The sequence below is a fragment of the Gambusia affinis genome, linkage group LG20 (assembly GCF_019740435.1).
Source record: "Gambusia affinis linkage group LG20, SWU_Gaff_1.0, whole genome shotgun sequence".
Taxonomy (NCBI): Eukaryota; Metazoa; Chordata; class Actinopteri; order Cyprinodontiformes; family Poeciliidae; genus Gambusia; species Gambusia affinis.
In genome coordinates this window covers 9,872,743-9,897,374 of record NC_057887.1, presented here as the reverse complement: position 1 = coordinate 9,897,374, position 24,632 = coordinate 9,872,743, and the positions used below count along the sequence as shown (strand labels likewise).

The window sequence follows — 24,632 nt, the reverse complement described above, 5'->3', positions numbered from 1 at the left end:
GGTACTATATTATTATTATTATTTTGCATTTCTTTCCATTCAACATCCTATTTCTAAGGTTCAGTACAGAGCTAGATAAAGCCTTCTTCATCAAAAAGCTTTTTGCCAAGGTGTCTGTGGCTTTCTGCTGGTCTATCAATTTTCCCTGAAGGCTCTTTGTATTGGAATGATATTTGATACAGACATTTTCCTGAAAGCATGTCTCTATATTGAACAGTTTATTCAGTTCAATTCTTTCTTTGTGTGTCGTGAAATATAATTGTTTAAAAAGTAGAAATGTAGGGTGTTTTTTTTTTTATCTGTAAGCCATAATCATTTAGAATAGCAGAACTAACTGTGTGAAATATATCACTCTATGTGCAATTAATCTGTGTGCTTTTTACTTTTTAAATTTCTAAGTGCTAAAATAAAGTAACTTATATATATATATATATATATATATATATATATATATATATATATATATATATATATATATATATATATATATATATATATATATATATATATATATATATATATATATATATATATATATATATATATATATATATATATATATATATATATATATAATTTGAATTAATTGATATTTACATGTAGGGCATGTTACCCACATGTTTCCACTAATACTTTCATGAAAAAAAGTCATTTCTAGAATTGAATGTTAAATCAACAACTTACTTAAGTTTATTTTTTTACAGTCTCACAAAAATCAAAACAAAACAAAACAAAAAAACTCGACCTTGGGGGTGGGGCCACTATTGTTGAAGCACCCCAAACTCACGCACTTAACTCGGACCGCCTTTGTGTTGAATACTGCCAGGCACTTCTCTGCATAATTGATAAACCTGTTCGGAAACTAGCAACAAAAGTACCGCATTTTAAACTTCTGCCTAAATTGGCTTCTTTTTGCAAAACTTTAGATGTCTGGGGGAAATATGACTCACTGTAAATTTATAAATTTGAATCTGAATTCTTGTTGAAACTTGTCTAAAAATGTGTTAAAATTAATAAAATCGCATTACTTCATCAGGCATATGGGTAAAATTGTTTCAGGTGTGACGTTTCTATCCTGCTACACAGACAAAATAATTCGCACAGTTGGAAAGATTGGTATTTCCAAATTTCAAGTGGCGCGCTTGACTCTATCTCGCGAGATTACGGAGTGTTGTGTACTTTGTCAGCAGCAGCGCTCCGCCACCATTTCGCTGCGTAAAGTCTCCTCCCCGCGACCGCTACATTCTGCGCCGAAACCCAGTCTCTCCCGCTCCGGATTTTAACTTCTTCCCACAGTCCTAGGTGTACCTCGTTGGGTACCGAGAGCCAGTTTGGACTGCCGACATCACGGATTGAGTACGATTTTACGCGGATGACGACTCCTTCAGCGAGAATTTAGTAAAAGAAAATCAGTCGGAAATTTCAGGTAGGTGGGAACTTAAGATGGCGGCCTTGAGAGGGAGGGGGGCAAGGAGGAAGTAATGGGGGGACATAAAGGGGGTCTGAAACTAACGGCAGGACGTTACCAGAGTACGTTTGACCTAGTGGCGTGTTTTAAAGGAAATGAGCTCATAATTTTTGTGCTTTGCGCGACAGAATGCTTATATATAAAGTGGTACCACGAATGAAGGCAAGTGTAACGCCGTGTAACAAAAGGAATTTCTATTTAAGTCATGATTTGGAGGGGAGGCGTTGTTAACCCCCTTGAATCCCCCCACATGTTCATTGCAAAATTTATATGAAACTTTATAATGGCGTTTTATACCTTTCTCTTTTTCGGTGTAAATAAATATTTCTCAATATTTTAAATTAAGTAAGTAAATAATATTTTTCTATAGAGGTTTGACCCCACGCAGTGACGTCACTTGCGATTCCCCACTCCCTCCCCCTTCTGTTTTACGTGCACAAGCGGGTTTTAATGTGACTTTTTTTGTGTTTTTTGTGTTGTAATTTATCAGATGTGTTGGTTTCAACGGGCTGTGTCAGAACCGGAGCATTACATAACAAACAGGGAGAGGAAAGGGGCGCCTGCGCATTAAATGATCGCACCCTACTAACTCTTCAAGCTTTGCTAGTTAGCAGCTTGCTTTCTCTTTTTCGCGCAACACATCCCACTGTGTTTATTGTAGAGGCTAGCGTTAGCTGGCTAACCGGTAACGTTAGGCGTTCACTGTTATTATTATTTATTTTTTTGGTGAAAGCAGCTCCGATCACTCTCGGACGGGAAGCAAAAGTCCGATTCATGAATCACATGATCGGCGGAACCGGTGCTTGCAGACATACCCGCTGGTTAAACGCGTTAGATTTTTATCAGGGTGGATTCGAGTACATGTGGCGACTAGAACTAGCCACAGCGAGGGAACGTTACCCAAATCAAAGATTGAATGACTAAAGGCCCAGCTGCGCGCGCTGGACCACCGGCTTTGTTTTTTTTTTTTTTTGCCCGTTGGAGAGAGCGTGTGCTGCAGGATTCCCAGTAGCTTCCTGTGGGCGACTGCAGCACGTTCAACTTGGAGCTGCTGCTCCGGTTTTTATTACTGCTGCAACATTACCCAGTGAAACACAGCCCCATACACTGAGCAGGAGCAAGGAGTTGTCCTGCTTAGCAGTACTGTTGCTCCCCGACTGACTTGACATTACTCACCTTCCCTACGTACACTGATACTTGTTTTATCGTTTCACTTTCTAATAAAGCTGCATAGGCCCTCAGCTGCCTCCAGAAAGTTTTGTAAAGGATGACCAGATGTGAGACACTAATAATCATAGTAGTAGTTATGAAATATGTTTTTCTTTTTTCTCCTAATCCCGTTTTTCCCCATCTGAGTTAACATAAACAAAGATCAAATTAATCGTTTACATTTTTTTATATGTTAAATGAGGTGATACAGCTCTTTAAGCTGTCAGTTATATATATATTTCTTGTAAAAGAACGAGTGTGATGCATGTTTATTCTGTGAGTAAAGCTACAGTCCTTTTTTAAAAATTACACTATGTGATAAAAGTTGTTGAGGTCAAAAATCCATTATAATGACCCTGTGTTTCACACACTTTAATGGCCAGAGGTGTATAAAATCCAGCTCATGCGCACCCTAAAAGTTTCTGTAAACCTTTGTAAAATAACGTGTCACACGCAGGAAATCAGTCACAGTACAATGGTAGAGTGCTAGCTGTGCAATAAGTCCAGTCAGGAAATTTAAATTCTGGTAAGATATTCTTTAGTCAGCTTTTAGTAGTATATGGAAGTAGAAGTGATCTCCATAGACATGGATGTGATTGGGAATGACGACAACTCTGCCACTAAGCAATAAACCACGTAAAATCACAAAATGTGACATGGTGTGCAGAGGTTTCCAGTGTTCTTCAGGTCTGTAGCTACAGACCTTCAAACTTTGTGTGGTCTTCGTATTAGTTCAAGAACAGTGGACATAGGGCGTCATTGCATAGGTTTTAATGTCTGAGCAGGTACACTGAAGCCCTACATCACCAAACCAAGGCACACTGTCAGATGCAGTTGTGTAAAGGACGCCACTAGTGGACTCTGGAGTGATAAATCGTACCTCTCTGTCTGGCAATTCAGTGGACGAGTCTGGGTTTGGCAGTTGCTAGGATACTGATACTTGCATTGTGTCAAGTGCAAAGTTTGGTGCAGAGGGGACTGTCTTCTTGTTGTTTTTTTTTTTGAGTTGCTCTTTACTTCTTATGAAAGGAACGCTTAATGCTTCAACATACCAACACTTTTTGTTTGTTTTTTTTTCTCTGAGATATAGAGATGCAAAAGTTACTCTAACAGAGAAACCCAGAGTTTGTGAACTGACTGCAGCAACATTCCCTAAGTGCTTGGGTGGATGGACCTAAAAGAATGAGGACAATCAACCATATTACCTCCAGCTGCTCAGCTGAGTCCTGTTAGTTTTGATAAAAAATGTTGCAGAGAGAGTTTCCCCATGAAAAGTCTGTCCAGGTGTAGCAACTAACGGAGGAAGACTGTTTTTAAAGCTTGGAGGCATTCCTTCTCAGCATTCTCAATATTAATTTCTTTATGCCATTACTGTTTAACATCATCACTATGACCCATGTTCGTTAATACAGTGCTCATGTACATCTTGCGTACTCTTTCAATCCTTACCTGAATTATATTTTTTACGTTCATATCAGAAAGGGAAACTTGTATTTTCATTACAGATAGAGAGGAATATTTCAAGGCTTTATTTCTTCTATTTTTGATGATAATCGTTTACAGATGATTAAAACACCCATAATTCAGTGTCCCAAATGATTAGGGTATTACATGTGCTCAACAAAAAACTGGATATTTCAAACAAATGAACTTCTGAAATGTGTGACCTTTTCTGTGCACTGAATACTTGGTTGGGCTCCTTTTGCATGAATTACTGCGTCAATGTGGCGCATCATTGATGCTCAGTTATAGATCCATGACAGTGATTTATTTTAAATGTTAATTTATACTAATTAAAACAACTACAGCTTGCAGCTAAAGAAATATAGAAGTCAGATTCTCAGAAAATTACCAAATTAGGTCAGGCCAATGAAAAAAAATATTTCCACAAATTATGGGAAAGACTGCTGACTTAAATTTTTTTCAGCAGGCAGTCATTGACGCTCTCAGAAAGGAGAACAATAGTGTGCAGGCCCTGTACTGTGAAGTTGAATTTTTCCCAGTTGGAAATGCATCAAGAACAACCCCTGAAGTTGTAATTCCAATACGTTCCAGTATGAAAAATGTATCATCGCCCCCACCCCTTCATTCCCGTTTAATTAGAAACATGTCACAGAGTAAAAGTGGCGGGAGCAAAATATTGTTTCACAAGAGTTGTTAATTGTGAAACGCAGTTAATCATTTAATCTTTTTTTTTTTTTTTCCCCCACTTCCTCAGAACATGTGGAAGGGAGACTAATTTCAGCATCCTGGAAGTAGAAAGCACAGAAGACCTGTGTCTCACACCACAGACAGGTAAGATGTCGCTTTGTAAACACATCCAATCTGATCAAACAGTTTTTAATCTCACTTCTCACAGAAACGTCTCAAAACGTCCACAGAATCATATGTTGTCTGAGGGTGGCTGCAGGTTTATGATGGAATGTTTTGTTTGTGTTCAAACTGCATAATGATGATACCTGCTGAATAACAGGATGTGAGTTTGTGTTGCTCAACACAGACTTGAGCCGCCTGCCTTGGAAAGAAACTGGGTGAGAACTGCTGGTGGATATTGCAGGATTATCACACAGTTGGACTTCTAGTTATTTAAACACATTCAGACAAATGGCTAAAATGACTCGGACAGATAATAAATATTCAAAAGACAGAGTAAAGTATGAATTGTGTAAAGCCTTTTGAAGTACCGTAAGTACTAAATATGATCTTCTTGTGAGTAATTTAGTCTGTTAGAAAGCATTAGGGAACAAACATCATCATGGAGATCAAGGAACACAGCAGACGAGTCAGAAAGAAAGTTGTGGAGAAGTTTCAACTGGGGCTAGGTGATTAATTAGCATAGGCAGTAGCCACAGGATACTGTTCAGTCTTGAGCTTCTTAATGTATTAAAATTGGCATCATAATCACAACATCAGCATGTGTGATGCTGTGGTAACTTGAATTCAGTATTTGGTTGATCTTTATATTTCACACACTGCATCCCAGTAACGATATGTTGGATGAACACTCGATTCCCCATCTGATGTTGATTTCATTGGCCAAGACACTGAAACTCTTTCAGATTGACTGTGTTATCTTGCAAAAGAATAAGGGAAAAAACCTGGATTTATTTCAAAATGTACATAAAATATAAATTAAAAATATCACAGTTTAATTTTATTCTAATATTGTGTAACATTAGGTTAGTCAACATTTGAAAATGTAAAGAGCTTGGCACAACCGCAAGCCGACCAAAACATAGCCGCCCACCTGAACTAAGCAGCCATTCAATGAGTGTATTAATCAGAGAAGCATACCGGTGGGCTATTCTAACTTTGGAGGAGCTGCAGAGATTCACAACTCAAGTGGGGGAATCTGTTGACAGAGCAACAATTAGTTGTGCACTCTACAAACCCGGGCTTCTGCAAGCAAGTGGCAAAAAAAATAAAATAAAAAATCAAGTTATATTAGGAAAAAAAGTCCCTAGAAGTTTGGTTTGCTGTCTGCCACAAGCCTTATATGGCTGCAGACATGTGGTCTGGTGAGATGAAACCAAAATTAAAACGGCACCAGTCTGAAAGTTCTAATCTCTCCGTGAAATGTCATGGAGGCAGAATCAATGAAGCTGGTCAGAGTTGATGGGAAGTCGGACGGAGCTAAATGCAGGAGTATCCTAGAAGAAAACCTCAAAGATTACAACCCTAAACATAAAGCCAGAAATAAAGTACGATGACTCTGTGAAATCAGAATGTGATCAAGAATGCGCTGATGTGAAAATTTGGGCTAATATCAAATATTAATATTCCTGTGTCATCCGATAACTGATATTTACCAATATATCTTTATTATTTCAACATTATAAAAATCTCCACACCACACACATCGTCTCTCTGCTTTGGTTAATGCCTCCAAATCTTGTGCTGCATCACTATAACTGTTCAATGTGCAAACAAATGCCACATGACCGGACACAAACAGTAATAAGGTGGAAATTAATATCAGCACATTTTTGCATATCGGATTGATACCATGTCTTAAAAATGACTTGCATTGGTTAAAACTGTTGTCAATTCTGATGTTGTGCATCCCTAACTCTAGTGTTCAAAGATGCACTCCATCCAGTCTGGCTGAGCTTGCACTATTTTGCAGAGAGATATGTGCTCTTAAATGAAATTACTATTAGAGAATGATCTTCAAAGATTTGCCACTGTAATTACAGCAAAACATGGTTCTTCAAAATGTGGAATACGGGAGCTAAATTCAATTTCACACCACACTTCAAGATTTTATTTATTTTTTTGTATAAACAATCCGAAGCAACATCATTCGCCACATTTGTGCACACCAACAAGGAATTTGACTTCAGTGCCACATTGCTCTCTTCACAGTTATTAATAAAATATAACTATGAAGAGAGTTATATAATTATTTTATTGCATAATAATATTCAGTAAAATTTTGTAGCCATTCTTTTCCTTTCACTTCACAATTCTACTCTCTATGTTGTCATTTTCATTAAATCCCAATAAGCTAAGTTTATTCTTGTGGTTGTAGATGTGAGACGGGGGTTATGAATACTTTTACAAGTCATTGCATATGAGCGGTTCATTACCAGTTCTGCAAAACTATGGCATTTGAGGATGTGATGCCACTGATCATCATTCAGACAAATTTTTCTGACGTCTCAATGTCTCTACTCTCCATAGGGGCAGTGTGTGGTCGGAGCAGCTCAGAGGAAAGAAGATCTGGAGAGGAGGCGGAGCGGCAGCTCGCCTCCCCGGCTGTGGATGTGCTGGGTGCCAACCCCCAGGCTGCACAGAATGTGGCTGGGGAGTCGCCTCGGCATGCCCAGCAGCCGGTCGCAGCTGCCCACCGCCCGGTCCCTCCGTTCACAAATCCGTCCGCAGTGCCGTTGTCAGACTGCAGCAACTCCACGTACCCCAGCATGGAGAACGCCCCCACGAACACTTTGCCTGGGACTCTCCCAAGCAGCAACATTAAGGCCATCATTTCACAGGAGGTCCTTTCTGAGGAGGCTGCGTCTGGGACACAAAGACTTCCCACTCCCACTCATACTCCTCTCACATCACAGATTAACAGCACAGTGGAAGAGCATCAATACGGGTCACAAGCTATTAAGGAGAAAAGCCTCTCAAATAGTCAGGAATACCAGATCCAGCCACCTCAACAAGGTCCTGGGGCTGTGGTTGTTACAGAGTTCAAACCAGAGACTGGAACAAATGTGGAAATTACCAGAGAAAATATTCTCCTGCAACCCCAATCTCAAATCTGTTTCACAGTCGCTTCCTCTGCAAGTTCCCAGTCAAGTGTTGGATTTAAAGTCCAGGAGCTGCCAGTTCACACAGTTTCTCACAGCGACAAAACTCTGTCAGGGGTTGCAGAGTCAGTGGGAAGTGGACAGGACTCAAAATCTCAACTCCAAACTAAGCAAACTGACCTATCGGAAACAAAACCTAGAGCAGTCGGAGAGATTTCACACGATGCAGTGGAGACGAAGAAAACAAACTCTCTGGAATCAGTCAGGACATTTCTCCACTCGGAAACACAACCTCATCTTTTGTCAAAGGCCGGACAGTCCGCACCTGGAAGAGAAACCTCAGTGTCCTTCTGTGTCGCCCCGGAAGTGGCTCCACAGAACATGGGGGATAAATCGACTGACGCCACCGCCAACATGCTGCCAGAGTTCTCCTCTTTGAAGGAGAGTTCCTCGACTCCCCCTGCAGGGTCATCGCTGCCTGACACAAGTCTAGTGGTCTCGCTGCAGGCAGGAACGGCTCATACTTCAGATCAGGTCCCCTCAACTGAGACATCACTGATCGCCGAGATTCTGCGCTCCGGCGAGGCTCAAGAAATTGTGGTGGTCAGGGACAGTGGTGACTGGTCCAATGTGCACCTGAATCAGAATTACCTCCTGCAGCGGGAAGACGGCACCGTCTGCCAGGCCGCCATTGTCAACCAGCTTTCAGCGGGGGAACCGAAGCTGTATGAAGATGACATCCAGGGTGGGGTGGAGCTCCACTCCCAGCCGGTGGAGGTGTACGAGTTCTGTAGTCTGGTGGAGGAGGTCGCCGAGGAAACCATCTGCGTTGGAGGCGGCGGGCAGATACCTCACTCGCCAGGCTACGAGGTGAACCTCTTCAACGCGCTACTGGAAAATGCAGAAGAGGACCTCGAGCCTTCTATTCACACTGTTGCGCAAGCCGACACCATCATCATCTCCCAGGAGGCGCTGGCATCGCCTAGTGATGATGCTCATAACCCGGTGGGACAACATTTAGTGCTAAAATCTAACCAAACTGTGGAAGTGACACACGCAAGCGAGGTCTGCTTACTTCAAGTAGCTGCTGTTACATCTGACTCGTTCACCATTGAGGAGGCCGACGTCACTACGCAAACTGGGACGCATTGTTCACAGACCAGTTCAGCAGACGTGGGTTTAACACAGATGGGCGATTCTGCAGCGGTTCAAACGGTTTCACTGCCGCAGGAAGCACTTTTATCGTCTGTAGGTCCAAGCGGGGGACCGGAAATGTCCTCTGCTGTTTCGGTGCGTGTCTCCAGCACTACAAGTCAGACCCCAGGATTTGCTGTCGTAAACGCGGTCAAGCCTGAGTTTTGCGTTTCTTCTCAAGAAGGAACTAGAATGAGTCTGTCTTTGACTCCATCTGTTCAGAACGTTGTAGTGTCCACAGAAACCAAACCAGAGGCATTCTGTACCACTTACTCCTCTGCTGTTATAAATCCAAAGCTGCTCCTTTTTAAGACAGGAGAGACTCCTCTCCTGAAGCACCCACCCTCCCTTCAGGCAAAGGTGTCCCAGCAGCAGAATGTGGACGGTCCCCACATCGCTCTGCCTGGCACAGTGTCTAAGGAGTGCCTTCCCCAACCTGTTTTAGCTGCCGATTCTCCGTTTGTGTCTACAGCCCTTAGTGTTCACAAAGATCAAATGCCGTGCTTTGTGCATAAAACATCAACGGCAACAATTCCTGGCAAAGCCCAGCAGATTTCATCAGTCCGCCCTACATCTTCAACCAGCAAATCAGAGGCCTTAACCTTTACCAAAATGTCAACAAAAGAGGCAGATACCCCTCCGCAGGATGTCTCAGCACCCCAACACGTCACACCTCAAACTTTTGTCATGCTTTCAGCTGCTGAAGAGAGGGACGAAACTGAGACGGCATCTACCAATCCCAATGACTCCAACAGCTACCCCGACGATGCAGAAGATGACAGCGAGGATATGGACCAAGATCAGGACGAACAAGCAAGTGACATCCAAGAGGGCGAGTTGGGCCGGGTCAGCAGCGCTGAAGAAGACAGTGATGATGAAGCAGACCCTGACAGGAGTGAGATGATGACTCCCAGCTCTACACACAAGGTACTTCAACTGAAAATCACACCATGACGTGTGCTTGATCAAACTATTGCTGGGTAGTGCACTCATTAACAAAAATAAAATACACTCTTTTAATTTTAAAGTTGTACATATCTGGACATATTAAAAAATATATCTTTCCTATATCAGGTTTTAAAACTTCTTAAAAACTAATATCAGGTGCACAAAACCACACTATTTCCATTTCCTGTTGTAGTCATTTAATAAACAAAAATAGAAAAGCTCTGTGGAGAATCAAAGTTCCCCCTTTCGAAATCCATACAATTTAAATTAAGTTGCTGCCAGATGCTGCTAATAGAAGCTGGACTGTTAGCACATTGCTAATGTGTTCAATGTGTTTGTAATAGTGTTGTCGCCAAGCTATAGTCAATAAATTAGAATACGTACTCTGACACTCGTTTGTCATATTAACGATACCTTTTGAAAATAACAACCTTTAGGCAGATATTAAAAATACTATTAATTAATCTCACGTTTATATTGTTTTTTTATTGGTCTGATGTAATATTCAAATATTAAATTTCTATAAGCAAAATATGTAAGCAGAAAACATCCTAATTAACAGAAATAAAAATAAAGTCTTGTCCATGGCAGACTACTGTGTACAGCTGGCATGTTAAATGTTGAAAAGTTTGTGAAAGTACAATTAGGACTCCCCCATACTCTCTTGTATGGGAGAGTCAAAAGAGTAAACTGCTTTGAAAAGAATATGAACTGTTTTTTAGTGCAGTTCTTCAAGCGCTTTACAAAAAAAAGTCACTTCATTCCAATCATATGTATATTCTTATTAATCCTAGTTATCAAACTGTGCATCAAGTTCAGCTTATTCAAAAAAGGTTTCTGTCTTGGGAATCTCAGCAGATTGCTTCAACTCAAGTGACTTGCAGAATTTACTCCTGGATGAGCATGTAGTGATGGCAGACAATCGCTTGCTCTGAGTCAACTTTACAGCAGTCCCTCGTACTCGGCATGCGTGTGGCAACAGTGGAGAGGAAAATCTCCACTTTAACAGGAAGAAAACTGGAACAGAAACTGGATCACTGTTTGGCAATGGAGTGGCTGGATGATGCTTTGGGCAGCCATAACATGATGCTGCCAAACTGTTAGGAGGACAGTGATTCCAACCACAGCAACAGATCTACAACATGATAGGTGAAAAAGAAAAGTGGAGACCCCATGTTGATTGAAATGCTGTGGTGCGACCCCAAGAGCTGGGAGAATCTCTACAAATCTCAGTGGGCTAAAGCTAGCTATTAAATCATAGGGTGCACTTAGTTTTTCTACACAAAGCTTTTTCAATTTGGCTTCATTGTAAGAAAATTACAGTATTGTCTGTCATTCTTTTTGTACCCTTGATTAGATTTAAGATGAGCATCAGTAAACTGTTCTTTAATACAAAATTTTACATCAGTTATGTTCATTAAAGCATCTTTTCAGCCGAAGCTGGGTTCCGTTTTGTTTTCAGCTGATGTTCAACGTTCTCCGGTTTTACTTGTAGGTCTAATATTTATCCTATCATAGAACCTGGAGGAATAAAAATGTTCTGGTTTTATCTAATAACAAAGCTTTGGAGTGTAACATTGTGATCATGTTTTCCACTGTCTTCCTGCTGCATGTGGTCCATCAATGCAACTCATGGTATAGTGTCGGTTTTATGCAGCTCCCTTTAAGTTGGCTGCATGCTCAGGCCATGTGTGTTTTCCAGCATGAAGAGAGCAGGACTGACACACAGGCACTGTTCCTTAAGGTAAGCGGTGGTTGTCAGACACCCACATAGGCTCATGCTCACAGGACATTCAGTTTGGGTCACTTTTAACACAAATGGGCATCTTTGGTTTTGGTTTTCTTTTTTTTGCATGAGGATGACCACAAAAGATCTATGATTGAGAGTCTAAAGGCATTTTCTAGTAAATTAGATTATTTTGATGAGATTCAGATCATTTTAGTAAATCAATTTATGCAGTTAAACCTATAGCATATAAAGTAAATACACAGACTGGTGTGTTTCGATAAGACCAACAAGATTTCTTTGATAGAAATGTTATGCAATGACCTACAGTATGTGATCTGCAGGAAGACTCCTGACTTGACCGTTATTATTGATGTTCATGTCATGAGCCTTCAAAGTGCTGCATACAAGAATATTAATGGATACTTTCTTTTAACATGTTTGAAGATGGGACTTTGTGAACAGCTAACGTTTCAGACTCTGTTTGGCGAGGTCTCCTTTTGCTTGAGTTACTGTATTAAAGCAGTGTAACATGGACGTGATTAGCCTGTGGCACTGCTGTTGTGTCATTTATTATTTTTTTCCAGCTTTTCTGTGTTGGTGGGTCTGATCTTGACAATACCCTACTGTTGCTCTTCGTAGTTCAGGCCAGGTGAGTTTGCTGGCCAGTCAAACATATCACGGTCCTCAAAGCGAGCTTTGGTATATGTGGCAGTTTGGAAAGGTACCAAGTCCTGGAGGAAAATGAAGCTCATCAGTCGAGGGAAACATGAAGCGCACTAAAATTTCCTGTGATTACTTTTCTTTGCTGCTTTTGCACCTTTCCCCACTGCACTTTTTCCTTCCACCTAACTTCTTGGTGATATGTTTGGATACTGCAAACTGAGTGGCTAACTCTTTTACCATTGGCCTTCTTTGGCTTATCCTGTAGGTGTAGAGTATAAGTGGTAGTTGTAAAACTGTCAAGTCAGCAGTTTTCTCTTAGTTAAAAGATTTTGTGTTTTCATTAGCTTTAAGACATATTTATCAAAATGAAATGTATGTTCTTTTTTTTCCCCTTTTCTTATTTATTTACAAATTACTGAAAATATATATTATCTACCCAGATAATTAATAAATCACAGAAATAAGTGCACTTCATGCTTTGACGGAGCGTGCCCACCTCTGCTTTTGCATTCATCACTTTTTCACATTAAAATAAAATTCTCCTCAACCGTCTGTCTCGGCCCTCAGGTGCGCCAGTGGATCTCCGATAGAGTCGCGGTCAGTTCGTCTCCGACCGCCTCCACTTCCTTCCACTGCCCCTCATCCACTCCTGATTGGACGACACCTCAACGGGAGAAGAGCTCGCCTCTCAGGGGTCCTCATGGCAAGTTTGTTTCTCCTTCCTCTGTGGGCTACAGTTCCTCCTCTTCGCCGCCAGACCAGACCACACCCCATCGTTCCCGTGGAGATCGGCATGCTGACATGGCAGAGCTGGCAAAACATGTGAGTAAGATGTATAGGAACAAAATTTGGCTTTATTTCACCAAAAATAAACGTGATTTGGCACAAAACATTCCATTTGCATCTTTAAGCTAATCAAAGTAATTGCAGATTAAAATAATATTTTTGTCTTTTTTTTTGTTTTTTTTTTTGTTGCTACATTAGCTGTGGTATTTCTAACAGGAACGTGGTTGAGTTTTGTTCTTGGCCCAAAAACTTTGTGGCAAAGCAGCCAGGAAGTTGATCACTGAAAAAGGGGAAACTAAAAGGAAATAAATACCCAGAACAATGGAGCTGGCTGTGGTTAAAGCCTGGAAAAACCATTACGAAAGCAGAAACGTGCAGAATATATCTTTACAGTTATTGCAGTTGTTACAAGTTTTGTTACAAACAGTACTGCACTCTAAATAGTGTAAACGGGGGTGAGCGGGACTAAAATGCTGACCTCCTCATTGTTGTCAAAGCCAAGTGCTCTCTGTGTTGAAGGGAGGATAATCCTCGTTACTGTGTCATTCACCTGGGAGTTTGGAGGTGAGGGGTTATGAAACCCCACACTATTAAAAGCTAATATTATGAAATCAAACCAATGCAAGTCAAATTTGCAGCTGAAAAGTCAGAAACGTGCACATGAATGGCCATAATTGTGGCCTTTCCATACATTTAAACTGTCTAGACAACTAAATTTTAAATAATTTTGCCTGGGAATAATTTCCACCAAAGCGTAATTTCAACGAACACTAAAAAGTGTTTGTACGCTGTAGGAAGCAGACATTGAACATCGAACCCAGGCTCTAAAGAAAGAAGGTTTCTGGTCAACGAAGCGTCTCTCCCGTCTGCCGGAGCCGCAGCGGACCAAAGTTCACTGGGATTACCTCTGTGAGGAGATGCAGTGGCTCTCTGCTGACTTCGCTCAAGAGAGACGGTGGAAGAGAGGTGTGGCCAGAAAGGTAAGGATCGGTTCAAAACAGAACTACAATTGGTACGTTTTAGTATGACAAATGAATGGGGGCGCATCTCTGATGTACACGTTAAATATTTTAGACATGTTCTGCTGATGTATTGCTAGGTGGTGCGAATGGTTATGCGACATCATGAGGAGCTGAGGCAAAAGGAAGAGAAAGCCAAGAGAGACGAGCACGCCAAAATCAGAAGAGTGGCCGCTTCTATAGCCAAGGAAGTCCGGGCGTTCTGGAGCAACGTTGAGAAGGTCAAAAACATCCCTGCTGCATTTTAAACTTAGAAATCGGCTCAGTCAGTCAGAAGCATAGCTGTCATGACTGATTCAGTGGCAACATTTAATTTAGCATATCGTCACTGTCCTGAAATAATCACCCAAATAATTTTTTGCCCAAAGTTATTTTGGGGGAAACAAATCATCACTTCTTTTCTATCAAAAGACGATTTAGGTAAAAAATGACTTGAGAAGGGACGATATCCTATGAGAATGTATATATCTTTATACATTTTTTGGCTCAGTTTTTCTCATATCTGCTACATTTTTAATTTTAAAACAAAAGTTGCCTCAAGATATTTTACTGCCAGCATTTTTGCTCAGTTCAGTTCAGCAGTGATCAAACTCTGGGGTAAAAAAAAACTGGCTACGGACCAGGTGGATCCGATATAAATTATTCCAGATAAACCAAATGCAGATCAGACAAGCTACTTTTAATCCAGTCATAGTTGTTATATTATCACAATTTTACAGTAACTGTTGATCTCTCTGTCTGTTGTCTGGCCACTTATTAGTTTTCAGGTCAAATTCTTAGTTGAGCCGTTCTGTAAAAGATGAAACATAATTCCCATCTTTTTATTTGAAAGAAAATCATTTTAAATCTGACAGAGGTATGGATTACTTTTGGGCTTAACTGTTTGCATATGCAATTAACTTTTAGTCGGTGATATCACCGACTAACAGTTGTAAAGGGGGTGATGTTTTGATTTTTGTGTTTAAAGGTGGTACAGTTCAAACAGCAGTCCAGACTGGAGGAAAAGCGCAAGAAGGCTTTGGACCTTCAGCTCGACTTCATTGTTGGCCAGACTGAGAAATACTCTGACCTCCTCAGCAAGTCGCTGGCGAGGCCGGTGGACACCGACGTATCGCCGCAGAAATCTCTGCCACCTCCTGTTGACGAAGACGGTAGGCTGTCCCTTTGTCAACACGGGTAAAGAGCGCTTTTAGAGCCGACTCATTGGATCAGACAGGGATGTTGTCATAGCAACATGCCATGGGCAGGTCATTCAGGGATACAAAAAGTGTTTCATAGAAACAAAAAGCTGTACACACTGCTGAGCTCGCTGCAACTTTGAGTTACGTAGAAATGTGACTAATGCCGAGTGCCCCCCCGCCCCGTCAGGCCTGATTCGGGCTTGTCAGACCTGCCAGACTTTTTCTTCTTCTTCTTCTTCTGGTTATCAATGGCATCTGATTACAGAAGGTCGGAGAGCATACGTTTCCACTGCAGCGAGTTAATGGCTTCCTGAAAGCATTCTCTGTCTTTAAAACACAAGGCAAAACGAAGCTCTTTATGGATGCTTTTCCATAAAGCATACCCAGAACAGGTGATTTAGAGTGCATCAGTTCTGGATCTGCTGCAGTTCTGCTCAGACCTACTGAGGCGTTATGCTCTTTACATTGTCGAGGCTGCTGCACTGGTCAGACCACAAACGATCAAACAAGTAAGGAAGTACATTTCATTTGCGTTAAAACAACTTCTCTGAATGTTACACATATTTGTGTTCCCATTTGAACCTCACAGACCCATTCAATACATTATAATATTACAGAAATGTCCATTTATTTCAGGAACTTTATCACCAAGTGGAGCACTTAATTGCACACAGACAGGTGTTTGAGAGCCTTTATTTCTGTTTGTTATGATAATTTTCTGCTTACTGTTAATGAAAACATAAAAAATTTTTTTCCTCCCCACCAGGGGGTCTTTTGTGGGCTCTAGTGTCCCTTATATGACAGTAGGCTGACAGGAAAGGGGAAGAGAGAGGGGGGAAGACAAGCGGCAAATGTCGCCGGGTCCGGGAATCGAACCCGCGACGGCCACGTAAAACATAACATTTTAAATTAGAATATCACATCAAACCTATAAAAAAACATTTTTAATACTGTAATGTGGGCATACCTGCTCAAAGGTGTGTCGATTCTCTAAAGGGACTTTTAATCTGACAAATAAGCCTCATTGGAACATATCATAGTTTATGGAATGGGAGTGTAGATTATAATCACTGTGTAGATTATCATCACTTTGCTCGTCCAACTTCAGGGTTTCTGTAGGATCATAAAAATGGTAATTTTCCAACTTTCCCACAAATATGCAGAACCATTTAGGCCCTGTTATTTATTTATTTTTATCTGGTCGGGAAATTTAAATCAAAAAGATTTGTTACCAGATCCATAGTTGGTTTCTTCATCATTAAGGTTTGTATGTTTAATGTGGCTTTGGGGAGAAAAAAAATGTGTTGAATAGTTGGTCAAAACACAAAAAGTTCATTCAGTGTAATGAAGCGTACTGCATTTTTTTTTAAAAGTCATTAAACAAAGGTGTAAAAAAAACACCTGCAAAATATTTAGTTATATTTAACTTATCTAAATTAGAACAAGTTATTAATATTAGTATTTTTATGCTCTTTTTTTAACTTCTCCTTCTGCAGACAGAGACTTTGAGCCTCCTTGTGAAGAGGAGGACGATGAAGAGACCATAGAGGTGGAGGAGCAGCAAGAAGGCAACGATGCGGCGAGCCATCAGAGGGAGATCGAGCTCCTAAAGGAGGAGAGCATGCTGCCCCTGGACCAGCTGCTCAGCACGCTCAAACTGCCTCCCCCACAGGTAGCCCAAGCAAACGGCTCTGGAAACGCTTTCACAGAGCAGAACAATGAGCAGACATCAAGTCTATTTTAAATGTTTATAATTTGTTTTGGGGTTTTTTGTTGTTGTTTTTTTTGTTTTTTTTAGGAAAAAGTAAATTTCTGCTTCAGGTTATCTTATTAAGCTGGTTTATGAGAGCCTCTTTCACACAGAATTACATCTGCCAAGTCATCTAGAGTCAGAGAACCGGTTATGAGGGTTTAGTCTGGAATTTGTTTCAATTTAAAGAAATCTTGCACTTGAAAGTGGGTTACCTTTCTACTAGTAGTTCAAGTTTGTTGCATGTCTTGATTCAAATTTTAAAGATGAATGAATATTTGCAAACACTAAGCTGTGTGTCTTGCTGGGATATCCTATAGGTATGTTTTTTTTTTTCAATCCAAGCCTCATTGAAATCCTAAGTAATGAAAAGGTTCTGTTACAAGTCTGGATTTTACTGATGAAGGAAAACAGCATATGCTGGCTGAGGTGTATTTCTTTGTAGTGTTAAGTTTTATTTGCTTTGGGAGCTTTTTGCTCCTGTTGTAAAATGTCTTATTTCAGCTGCACAACACTTCCACAGCAGGGTGCCTAATGATCACTCAATTAGATTGTGCTCTACAGCTTATAAAGTGTGCAGTGGAGCTCTTGCAAGTTAAAGTTTTGGTGTCTGCACGACGTGTATGTTTTTTCTCCTCCTTTCACATCCTAAATTTTGAAAATAAGAGGCAACCAGATATTCCTCCTTCTTCAGAAAGGCTTGTTCAGGACAGCTCACGAGTAAAGAGCATCAGACTTCAAGTGGGAGTCACTCATCAACCGTTCACTCATCAACTTGAACGGTTGATGAGTGAAATAATGTAGAGGCTGAAAAATGGAACTTTAAAAGTTTATGTTTGAATGATGTTAAATTAATTGAATGTACAGTTAGATCCAATATTATTCACACTCCCGATTGACTAAAAGTTAAAGTAATTTTACCAACATGTTTCTTCTGATTTGAGGTAATTGTAACATTTCGTGTTTCTGTCAAAGTCCCGACTTGAATCTGAGCTAAAGATTAGGGTGATGGCATAGAGGCCTTCCAATCTGAAAGACCTGATTTTTATCGCAAGTTTTCTGTAACGTCATCATCTTTCATAGCAGTTTCACAAACTGTCATAACTATGAGCTAAATTTTAGCTCGTAACAACCAGTCATACTCTCTATGCCAACAGCATGCTTTAGAAAGCTTATGATGGCTTCAAAAATTCAAGAACGTCAAGCAAAGTTGTTTCAGTATGAAAACGGGCAGCTTTAGTCTAATGTAAGATTTTCAAATAAGAACCAAGCAAGAACGAGCTTCTTGGTTGGATGAAAGGGCAATGAGCCTAACTGTTAGAAAAACCTTTTCAAGTCATGTTGGATGCCTTTTGGTTATCTTTTGCTAAAACATGTGAGCCCCTTCCTCTGCTTTTTGCTCTTCATTTGGAGCTCCATCTAACCGAGCATGAATTTCTGAGACGAATATGTTGGATTAACGACACCTTTTGTTCTGTCTAGGTTTTATTATACAAACATTAGCCCTGAACATATTGAAGTGCAATAGACATGCTCATAAACCCCTTAGTTTATGAGGGGTTTATGAGCATAAACCTTAAGTTTTACAACATTGAACTTTCCTACAACTTTGAGTGTGAGGTATGAGTTTTTAAATTGCTCAGTTTAACGACATAGCAGCTGTATCTAAATATACAGGTAGTTTGTGCCAGTTTTGTGTTGTTTTTTTTTTTTTGTGGGGGGAGGGGTTGGCTAAGTAATCACCAAATCTTTGGAAAACTTAGGAATCTGGCTCAGAGGAAGAATGCTCAAACGAATCTTCTTTATCGGCGGAGGAGGATGAAGATGGAGAATTCACTGCCAATGAGGAGGATGGTAAGATTAATTTAAGTCTACAACCACTTTTTGTATTTTCTCTACACTTTAACACTTTAGATAAGGAGAAATAATACCAAATCTCTTATGTTGAATAAAATAATGATGTTTCACCTCACCTCGTGTTCAGCTGAGGATGAAGAAGACACCATAGCAGCTCAGGAGAAGGTAGAAGGAAACGTCAACCATGCTGAAGAACTTGATGACCTGGCCAAAGAAGGTAGTTGATGTTTTTATTTAAAAAAAAAAAAAAAAAAAAAAAGACTTTTAATTGTTTATGTTTGTATTTTTTGCACCAATTTAGCCTGTTTTACAGCCACACTATGACCTAGATAACTACTCCTACCTGCTTCATGTGTTTATATCAAAATTACTTGCAATGTTAGTGTTTTGCAAATGGATCCATGCCTTTTTTCTTTTACATTTTGTGATATTGTGATACTATGAAGAAGACCAACACAAAGTAACTCTTATTATTGATCTGTAGAAAAAATGATACCTAATTTTAGATTTTTCTTAGAGCAAAAATGAAAACATGAAAAATCCACCACTTGAAAACAGAAAAAGTGAAATGTTGACAAACTTGTCCTCACATGAGTTTGGTCAGGAAGAAGAGAGTAATTTTAAAAACAAGAGTGGGGAAAAATTTCAGACTGTGGGTGGGACGACTCCTGGCAATACTTGCTTCAAAGTATTGATTAGAAGCAAATAAAAAGTACAAGCTATACTTTTCAGATTTTTATCTGCATAAATATTGAGAGCTATATGTTTTTATTTGTTTATCACACAAAATCCCAATCAATGCATAAAACTTTGCATTTGTAATCTTAACAAATTGAGTGAATGTTTAAGGGGAATGGAAAAAATAAAATTTCTTTTGCAAGGAACTTCATTTCAAGTCTTGTTATGTAGAAGGACAAATAACTCCAACCCGACTTGTTTCTGGTTCTCTTCCAGGCGACATGAGTCTGGAAGAGCTTCTGGAGAAGTACAAAGGAGCTTACGCTTCTGACTTTGAGGCTCCTTCTGCTTCTGCCTCCAAAGCCAGCTCCGATTCTGAGGTGTCTGGGGATGAGGAGGTGGAGAATGAGGAAGATGAGAGTGATGTGGAAAGCAACACGTCATCCTCGGGTATCAGCACTCCCTGCGAATCAGGAGTTATTTATTAGTTGTTGTTTTTTTTGTTTTCTTTTTGCTAATTTGAAAGTTTTAAAAACTTTCTGTCATTGATTTGTTGTGTCTTTCTAATGCACTTCTTTCAGACTCCCCTGGAGACAGTGCAGATGACAATTCAGAGAAAGATGTAGAGGAGAGTGACGAGGAGGAGGATGAGTTTGGAGATGAAGGGATGGAGCTTTTGCTGAAGGAGGGAGACCACAGCCCGCCTTCCTCCAGCTCGCGGCCAAAGAAAGAGATCAGCCACATTGCTGCGACGGCGGAGAGCCTGCAGCCTAAAGGCTACACTCTGGCTACAACCAAGGTCGGTTGGTGTAACATCCACCACTCAATCTTCTGATCTAGAGATGCACCAATCATCATTTCTGTAGGTCGGCTACCAATTTGACTGTATTCCAAAGTCTCCTTTAAGACCTAAAATAGAAGAAAAAATAAAAACAGTATTTCCCTGTAATTCGTTTTTTATGCCTTTTGGCTGCAGGCGGTGTTTAATTAACGCTTGTATAACGTTTCCAAATCCGTAATATTCTTCAAGTTGAAAGCCTTAAAGCGTTAACAATATGTAGCTTTATTACATAAATCCTTCTTGTTATCTGCTGAAAGTCATATTCTCTCTTGAATCCTACTTTCTAAAACCCCAGACATGATGTAAAAAGTAGATTATTTTTAAATAATAGTTCTTCCTCAGACTGCAGTTTTAAACCTGTCAGTATTACCTGTAATGGCTAATTTTGACTGCCACACTCAATAACAGTTTTTAAAGTGAGGTGTGTTAAGTGTTACGACCTGGTAATTCTTAAGGATGACCTAAAGGGGATCGTTTTTTTTGTTTTTTTTCCTCTTTCCTTTCTTTGTTTGAATTCCTGCCTGGCCGGTCACCAGTCAGGGCTGGATAATCTGAAAATACCAGTCTGCTTTTCTGTGCATGTTCGTTCTAACCCTGTTCACATCTGGATCATTACTTTCTCATATTTTTCCTGTCTGAAGGTAAAGACCCCCATCCCATTCCTCCTTCATGGAACACTGCGGGAATACCAACACATCGGACTGGACTGGTTGGTCACCATGTACGAGAAGAAGCTCAATGGGATTCTGGCTGATGAAATGGGCCTGGGGAAAACCATCCAAACCATCGCCCTGTTGGCCCACCTGGCCTGTGAAAAGGGTAACGGGCCATATTTATTCCTCAAGCCTGTTTTTAAAATCCCTCTCCATGTACATGTGCTTTTACTTTCCTTCAAGCAGTTTTTTTTTCCTTCTTCTTTAGGGAACTGGGGTCCCCACCTCATCATTGTCCCCACCAGTGTGATGCTGAACTGGGAGATGGAGCTAAAGCGCTGGTGTCCAGGTTTTAAGATTCTCACCTACTTTGGAAGCCAGAAGGAGAGGAAGCTGAAGAGACAGGTGACGTTTCTCTGCTTTATTGGGTTTGTCTGCAGCTTTTCTTTCATCTGGCGAGAGGCGGCATCATGTCTGACGTGGGGCTGAAATATTGAGAGCATGAAGCAGAATTGTAGCCTAGGTTACATCCTTATAATAGCATGAGGCAGCAGCGACCAATCCACAACTTTTGAAAAGTATTCATGTCAATTGAACATTTCCACATTTTGTTGCATTACAGCCCCAGACTTCAATATATCTGCCTGAGATTTCAATGTGACAAACACAAAATAGTGCATATTTCTCCTTAAATCTGCCATAACAAAAAGGGACAAGGGTTCAGAGATTTATTTTTTTTTTAGAACCTTGCCAGTGGAAAATGAGAACAGCTCACTTTTTATTCTCCAATTCTTTTCACAGGGCTGGACGAAACCCAATGCTTTCCACGTCTGCATCACGTCGTACAAGCTCGTGCTGCAAGATCACCAGGCGTTCAGGCGAAAGTCCTGGCGCTATCTGATCCTCGACGAGGCTCAGAACATCAAGAACTTTAAGTCCCAGCGTTGGCAGAGTCTGCTGAACTTCAACAGGTCTGTAGATTCTGTCAAACCTCGCTTGGTGTGTGTGGAATATTTTACCTCTATTATTGCTATCATTAAAGAGCGCTACTCGTATATCAGATCTGTTATTGTTTTTAATTAAATGGTTGCAATTATTTTAATGAGCCAGTGGTGCTCTCCGCTAGTCCCGTTCTTTTGTCTGTAAGATGACAGCTGTGAATTGACTCTTTTACTGCAGTTTTTAATTGCAAGAGTTAACAATATGTAGCTTCAAAACTGCTGATGTTCTTTGTGTTTTATTTTTCTGTTCTTTTTGGTAATAGGATATTTTTACGGCTCATTTCATGAGTACCTCCAAAATCCAGGCATGTCGTGATCTGCAGAAAGACATCAGACTCTTGCATGTCCCGTCACACCGTGATCCGTCCGGACTCTTAATCATTCAGCTGAAGTTTGAGCTGGACTGCTCAGTTTGAAGTTCATTTGTCACAGGGTTCTATCTGTGTCTGTCGCTGCCCTCTGGTGGCGTAAAACGAATGGACAGAAAATGTAAACTTACAGAAGGGCAGAGTTTCCCTTTGTACTTCTGCAAAATAGTTTTCTTTTAAACTTAAGGAAACACTCAAGTGCTTTGATTCATCTAGTTTATATAAATTTAAATCACTTACAAATTCAAAATATTGAAGGAATGTCTGTTTTAATAAAATAAAAATTTTATTACATGTAGAAGAAAATATCAATATTTTGGATTTTTTTTAAATTCGTTGTTAAACTGACGATCATTGTTGTCATTGTCATTCAAATTAAGCTTTTGTCATAAAAGACGGAATATTTTTGTCATAATTTTAATGGGCGAAATGAATAATCCAACTCTATCAGGCTGTAAAGATGTGTAAAAAATATTATTTTCAGCTAATTTTCATTATGAGACTGTTGGCTGGTGGTATGCCAATGTGCATGTCACTGGAAAATTGTCGTGTAAAGATATATGACGCAGAAGGATAAGTTGGATTCAGGCTGCTGGACTACATTCCAGCTAAAATCACCAAAAGAGAGGAGATTTTTTGTTGTTGTTTTTTAGTAAACTAGAGATGTACTAATGTGGATTTTCTTGAATTTCTATTTTTCTTTGAGGTCTGACCTGCTGATTCAGCAATTTTTTTTTCAAATGTCCATAACACACAAAAGTAAAAATGCATCGATCAGAATTTGTGCTGTTGCTAAAAAAATTTAACCATTTTTGACCACTTTCTAAAAACTAATAATGTAAGATGTAAGAACTTTGGAAATGTGTATTTTCTTTTCCAAGCATCTAGAATTGGGATTAAGAGTAGTTTATTTTAAGCGCTGTTATTTACTGGAATTATTTTAATGTTATGTCTAAAGGAAATGTCTAATTTCTAAAGAAATCTTACAAGTGAGATTTCCAAAGGGCCGTCTGCATTTTCTGTTACACGATAGACGGCGGTTGAAAGGTCAAAAGGTTAGAATAGATCCACTTTGCTGTACATTGTTCAGCCTTCCTATTATCTGCTGAAAGTTGTGCTCTCCCCTGAAGTCTGAATTAGGGGATTTTGAGTTACCCACCGTCCACTCTTGCTAGATTTAACCATCTTCATGTTTGCTGGCTGAGTCTTTATCCTGACCTCGCTTCTACCATCTCTCTGTCACAGCCACCGCCGGCTGCTCCTGACAGGAACTCCCCTGCAGAACAGCCTGATGGAGCTCTGGTCGCTCATGCACTTCCTCATGCCTCACGTCTTCCAGTCCCACCGGGAGTTCAAGGAGTGGTTCTCCAACCCGCTGACGGGAATGATCGAGGGCAGCCAGGAGTACAACGAGGGCCTGGTCAAGAGGCTTCACAAGGTGCTGAGGCCGTTCCTGCTCAGGAGGATCAAGGCCGACGTTGAGAAGCAGATGCCGAAAAAATACGAGCACGTGGTTCGCTGCCGCCTCTCCAAGCGGCAGAGGTTTCTCTACGACGACTTCATGGCACAAGCCTCGTGAGTTCCTGAAAGTTCAGAAAAATACTTAGTGTCTTAAAATATTCACACCACTTGAACTTTTTTTTCACAGGTTTTATGTGATACACTAATACAAAGTAGTGCTTAATTTTAGAGTGAAATGATCTCGGCTCTGACTAGTTTTCCTCCTGGAAAATGAACCTCCAGCCTTCTCTCTGATCCATAGGACACGGGAAACGCTGGCCAGTGGTCACTTCATGTCCGTCATCAACATCCTCATGCAGCTCCGCAAAGTGTGCAACCACCCCAACTTGTTTGACCCTCGACCCATCCAGTCGCCCTTCATCACGCAGCCCATTGTCTTCCGTACTGCCTCCCTGGTGCAGGAAGCTCTGGAGATTTCTCCTCTGAAGGTTAGCATGGATGGCTACTCAACAAAACTTTTATTTGCTGCTCAAATGAGCTGTGAAAGGATGGCAAAAAAAATATACATGTT

At 40.4% G+C, this 24,632-nt stretch overlaps 1 protein-coding gene across 2 annotated transcripts in view; it reads left to right on the top strand.

Moving 5' to 3' along the window:
• Nucleotides 1-1,170: 1,170 nt before the first annotated feature.
• Nucleotides 1,171-24,632, top strand: part of LOC122823211 (Snf2-related CREBBP activator protein) — a 37,585-nt gene continuing 14,123 nt past the window's right edge. Inside the window, exons 1-18 of one of the 2 annotated variants that reach the window (XM_044102605.1) lie at nt 1,171-1,426; nt 4,896-4,972; nt 7,361-10,053; nt 11,777-11,818; nt 13,034-13,288; nt 14,047-14,232; nt 14,352-14,492; nt 15,239-15,422; nt 16,949-17,124; nt 18,966-19,056; nt 19,187-19,276; nt 20,014-20,187; nt 20,319-20,536; nt 21,220-21,397; nt 21,500-21,636; nt 22,033-22,202; nt 23,846-24,175; nt 24,363-24,549. In XM_044102605.1, coding sequence (XP_043958540.1) covers nt 7,600-10,053; nt 11,777-11,818; nt 13,034-13,288; nt 14,047-14,232; nt 14,352-14,492; nt 15,239-15,422; nt 16,949-17,124; nt 18,966-19,056; nt 19,187-19,276; nt 20,014-20,187; nt 20,319-20,536; nt 21,220-21,397; nt 21,500-21,636; nt 22,033-22,202; nt 23,846-24,175; nt 24,363-24,549 — 5,013 coding nt within the window. In that variant the 5' untranslated portion in view covers nt 1,171-1,426; nt 4,896-4,972; nt 7,361-7,599. The remainder of the gene's footprint in view (nt 1,427-4,895; nt 4,973-7,360; nt 10,054-11,776; nt 11,819-13,033; nt 13,289-14,046; nt 14,233-14,351; nt 14,493-15,238; nt 15,423-16,948; nt 17,125-18,965; nt 19,057-19,186; nt 19,277-20,013; nt 20,188-20,318; nt 20,537-21,219; nt 21,398-21,499; nt 21,637-22,032; nt 22,203-23,845; nt 24,176-24,362; nt 24,550-24,632) is intronic. The other variant, XM_044102606.1, reaches the window with a different exon arrangement.